The sequence below is a fragment of the Orbicella faveolata genome, unplaced genomic scaffold (assembly GCF_042242905.1).
Source record: "Orbicella faveolata isolate gen_17 unplaced genomic scaffold, um_ofav_v1 contig_47, whole genome shotgun sequence".
NCBI lineage: Eukaryota > Metazoa > Cnidaria > Anthozoa > Scleractinia > Merulinidae > Orbicella > Orbicella faveolata.
Window position 1 is genome coordinate 24,296,737 of NW_028301577.1, and position 5,246 is coordinate 24,301,982.

Here is a 5,246-nt window from a genome sequence, read left to right on the forward strand (position 1 = left end):
TGACACAACTGAAAAGCAATTCATTTGAAAATAACAGTTTGGTTCCCAGAAATGAGTCAATGCATGCTAAAAATATTTGATTGTTTTTCTTCGCAGTTGCGTTTGCAGGACCATTCATCAAGAAGAACTTCCTGTCGACAAGGTAGGGTTGCAAAAACTTAAAAACTAATTTCCGATAGACCTTATCATGGTTTTGTAAGCCATCTTGATTGAGGTCTTGAAGGATAGGCAATGCGCGTCAGAAATTACATTGTTTGAAGGAAAATCCAATGACAAAATAATTTTCTTAAAAAGTCTAATTCTGGGCTTATTAATAGCAAAGATAAGATACTAGACAAAGGACACTTAAATAGAGCTCAGGTATTGATCACACTCTCCTTTTGCACAGGTGAACATGAAGTTCTTTGTAATACTGCTGACCATCAGGACCTCTGTTTCAAGTTCATTAACTTCTGACAACACCCGCTCCTTCTTTCTTCACACTGTGGAAGACTATTATCTACAAGGTCACGTAAACCATCGTCAGATGTCTCCCTCTGTTTTGTCATGCGCACAACTCTGCCTGAGAAATCGTCCTCTATGCCGCTCATTGAATTACGACGAGGAAGGAAGCAGGATTTGTGAGTTGAACGATGAAGGAATAGACATTACCCAGACTGATGTCACCTCCCTTGTTCCTAAGAGTGGATTCATCTTTGGTCAACTGTTAAATCTCACGGTTAGTAATAACAAGAAATCATAAATCACTAATGGAACAGAGCACTGCTGACTGCAATCAAATGGTGATATGTAAATTAAGCCAAGCCTAAAAGCGAAGCTCCTATTACAACAAACTAACCTTTCTTAAGCCTGGGATCCAATCAGCGGTCAACTTCACAAAAACATGCGACTTCGATGAGCTTTAAACCTGAACCCGCGATATGATTTTTGATACTGGTAAGCGGATACCTTGTTTTGACCGGTGTCAATTGACCATAACATTATCCAACATCAAATATGTATGCTGTAAACCTATAAGCTGGAATATGGCCGCCATGTTTCGCGTCGTCGTCGTCGTAGGGTGCACGCGCCCGCGATCCACGCTACTAGCCATGTTGACTATGAAAAAAGAGTTGAACAGTTTTCTCTTTATATACGTGCATGTGGTTGTGTTCTTATAGTTATAATACTCCCCTTTTCTGTCCTTCAGGCCGCCGGAGCTCCGCTATAAATTACTTGCAAGTTATGCGCTGCTGAGTTTGTTGTTTTATATGCACTGGAAGACTAGTACTACATGGAAGAGAAGCTTAGGATGGATAGATACCCTTCACTTGTCATTTACCATTTATAGTCAGTTATCCTTAGCTCTTTTCATTTCCCTTAGATCTGACGATATTGAAATTTGTCTCAAAGAGTCAGACAGAAAATATGTTATTTATAGGAACGACATAGCAATAAATTTTGAAATATTCAGTAGCGATGTAGGTTCCTCAGCAGTATAGGTCTTCTGGCGCCAAAATTCTACATAACACAAGTGGAAGTTAACGAGAACGAGAAAAGGTATTAAAACGAGTATTTTACGATTATGTGAAAACGAGCAGGGGAACATTTTTCTATTTTTTTTTGGTTTGAAAAAGGCGGAGAGTTAAAAAAATCCTGGAAATAGATCTCAAGTAAAAGTCATCTATCGTCAAATATGTCAGTGATAATTTAGAGTTAAATCGACCCTTATAATTAAGGTATTAGTTGAAGTAGCTAACCACTTATTTTAAATCCCTTTTCCTCTTAGAGTCAATACAGCACCGATAAAAAGCCTTTAAATACTGGAAACAAAGGTAAAACCGTTCGTCTGATATCTTGGGCGGAGTAGGACCTCTGTTACATGTTAACATGGCAACATGTTTACATTAACCATAATATTAATCCAAATAAATAATTTCTTACAAAACTTGTAATACCGTATTATATTTCACTGTGATGTTAAGTTTTCTCATCAATAAATATATTAAAATTTGTCTTATTACACATGTGAATATAAAACTTGTCTGTTTGATCGTAAATGCTTAAATTCTGAATTGCTCCTTAAAACTCGAGCGGGCGTCGTCATTTCCTTAAATTAAAGCGGTATATCCTTATTCATTAAGAAAATATCATAAAATAAACTTCCATCGGTTGAACTGTAATATTTTGAGTGCTATCATAAGTCAGTCTGGCTGTGGGCTCGCTGTAAATTCGCATGTGGAAAAATCCACCTCCAAGTCCAATGTTTAATTAACTGAACCGTTGTTATTTGCAATGCTCAAAGCTATGCGGCGCGTTCTTTCATGATCCAAGCACATCCGAGACTTTTCTAGTCTTTTTCTAGATCCAGGAACCAAGAAGCTGAAGGTGTTTTAGTGATTGAGTGTTCTCCTCCTCTGAACGCATTCTGCCATGTTGTCTTTTATAAGCTGTTCACTCAGCGCTGTATTGAATTCAACCAACCCGCTAAGCCGGTCAAAGATATCCTGAGAATACTTCAAGTTGAAAGTGCTAAACCGTTTATTTGGATCGTTAAACAGTGGGAAGTCGCCGGCTTTCTTTTCCTCCCTTGTACCTAAGAGTGGATACATCTCTGGTCAAATGTTAAATCTCACGGTTAGTAATTAGCCAGAAATCATAAATCACTAATGGAACAGACAGAGTACTACCGACTGTAAAGTTACACTCTGTACTTATATTGCAAATCGTTCTGCCGCTGAGTTTCTTGCTGTACACGCACTGGAATACTAGATAAGTGAAGCTCAACATACCGAAATATTTTTCATACATTATTTACAATTAGTGTGTCTCATTACATGTAGTAGTATTGTATCATTATTATTATTAGCAAAACAAAGCTCAAATTCCAGAAAACAGTTTTTAGAAGTAGTTGGTCACTGATTTTAAATCCTTTTTTCTTCTTAGAATCAATACAACAGCGATAGCGAGTCTGAATAGTGGAAAAAAAGGTGAAACGTTTTGTGTTCAGAAGGTATGTTTGTAATAATGTTAAATGTTTTACTGTGCTGGTGAGATCGATTAACTATCTCGACCTAAGCTGCATTTGCGCAATAATGAGCTCATTAAAGATATACATGTCATTCATACCAATCAGTTGGAGCCAATCTGAATACCATGAGCATTCGTTTTTTATTGATTATTTGTCCTCACGACCCTGGGTGCCAGAGGAGAGACTGGGCCGACAAACACATTCGGGTACTTAGGAACATCGCTAGAAGGCAAAGTAACATTGGACAATGGCATCCAAATTTGGACTGTTCCCGTGACTGGAATCTACGTCATTGAAGTGTCAGGTGCTTCAGGCGCTAATGGCACGAACAGTACCGAAGATCCCGTATCTTGGAGGCTCGGTGGCTTAGGAGTCAAGATAAAAGGAACTTTTAAACTTCATAAAGGAACCCAGCTTAAAATCCTTGTCGGTCAAGAGGGTCATCATAATGAGCACTTTGGTGACGTTGCAGGAGGTGGGGGAGGTGGAAGCTTTGTGGCTTTGTTAAATAACACTCCGCTAATCATTGCAGGAGGGGGAGGGGGTGGAGGTTCAGCGCGCAAACAATTTAAAGACGGTGACCCTGGTCAGACAACAGAGAATGGCACCAGGTGTGGTGGGACGGGAGGATCCGGTGGACAAGTCTGTGACCTTAATACGGAGAACATTGACCACGGTTTAGCGGCCGGGGGAGGAGCAGGACTAAAGGGGGATGGGAACGGGGGACCTGGGATTGTACAGACGCCCTCAAGTTTTATAAATGGCGGAACCGGGGGAACATGTCCGATTTCCCAAGGGGGCTTCGGTGGGGGTGCATTCGCCTTTGAACTTGGTGGTGGTGGGGGTGGGTATTCTGGTGGGGGAGTTGTTGGGACCTCGTTCGGTGGTGTAGCAGGGGGAGGGGGATCGTATAATTGCGGAACAAATCAACAGAACAGGGCGGGGGTTAATAAAGGCCACGGGAAAGTTATAATCAAGTTCAAGCCTTGAGGCAACACTGTCACTGGATATGTTTATTTAGTTGTCATATAATTCATGAGCTCTAAGAGATGGACCATTATACTTTTGCGGTGAGTGAGCTGGGTGATTTGGTATAAACATGAGTTTTCATGTTTAACCCTTTCATGCGCTGTGCTTTTTTTCTCGGGAAATGTATGCATTATATTCTCTTCTCCGTGTAACATGCCTTTTGTCGGCTTACTGAATGTGCATGACATTTTTTTTCGTCGTGGTACGAGTATGCTTGCAAGATTTGCTTTTCAAAATCAATCGACACGCGTCCCAGACCCCCTTAAAAGTCATATGGTCCACCCTTAACAAGGTGTGGCGCTAGTGCGCTCTGAATCAATGATAAAGAAAGCAGTTTGTAAAGAGACAACGTGCTACAAAGAAAAACGAAGCTGGAATACATCCTGAATTATGACAACAGTGCCAAGTTTTCTTGTCTGTTGTAGTATATTAATAACCGTAGCAACAGGGTTAGGCTAATATGCTGTGATATTGTGACACTACTACATGATATAAACTGCTATTTATATAAGTAGAAATAGAATTGTATTAGGTATAGATAATGCTGATATGATGAATAAAGACGAGGATGTGACAAGTGAGTACTTGTCTGTCTTAATGGTGTAAATGATTTCACACATCTGTACGTAGGTTCAAGCACTGAATCTAGAAGAGATGGCAAACGTTAAATTGCCGTTGATTCTGTTCTCCGGAAGGTGGGGACCCTCATGTCAAAAGGTCGGGGAAACTCGTCGGAAAAAGTTTAATTGCAGCAATCTCAAGTAAAGGAGACCAATTTGGGTCAGTCAAAATGTAGTCATTTGCGCTGCAGTTGAACGTGCACTTAGTACAGTTATGGTTGAATAAGACTCCTCCACGCCCTGTGAGACCAACGAAAAAAGCGTTTCTACTATTTCTTGGCGGCTAAAAATAGCGGAATTTCGTCCTGAACACACTAAGTGAGACCAAAATCTGTGATTTACACCCTTAAAAACGAGACGACGAGCATCCTCGACCTTTTCACATGGAATTCCCCCCCCCCCCCCCCCCCTTACGGGTTCTATTCACTTTTCATCAAGTTGTAATAGGAAAAAAGCAATCTGCAAGGTTAAACTAATTACTGCCATCGGTACCAACAACCAACGGCAGAGAAAGAAAGGACAGCAGCTGTGTGTATTTAGGTAGAAAAAAACAAGATTTAATTAATTGTAGTTTCTCTGTAAAATAT

General features: G+C 40.3%; 1 protein-coding gene across 1 annotated transcript; it reads left to right on the top strand.

Annotated features, from left to right (window-relative positions):
- Window positions 1-394: 394 nt before the first annotated feature.
- Window positions 395-5,032, top strand: LOC149097714 (uncharacterized). Its single transcript, XM_089280414.1, has 5 exons — window positions 395-718; window positions 1,769-1,846; window positions 2,430-2,539; window positions 2,926-2,992; window positions 3,161-5,032. Exons 1-5 carry the CDS (start codon window positions 395-397, stop codon window positions 3,998-4,000), a joined length of 1,419 nt encoding a protein of 472 aa, XP_089136540.1. The 3' UTR covers window positions 4,001-5,032.
- Window positions 5,033-5,246: the final 214 nt, after the last annotated feature.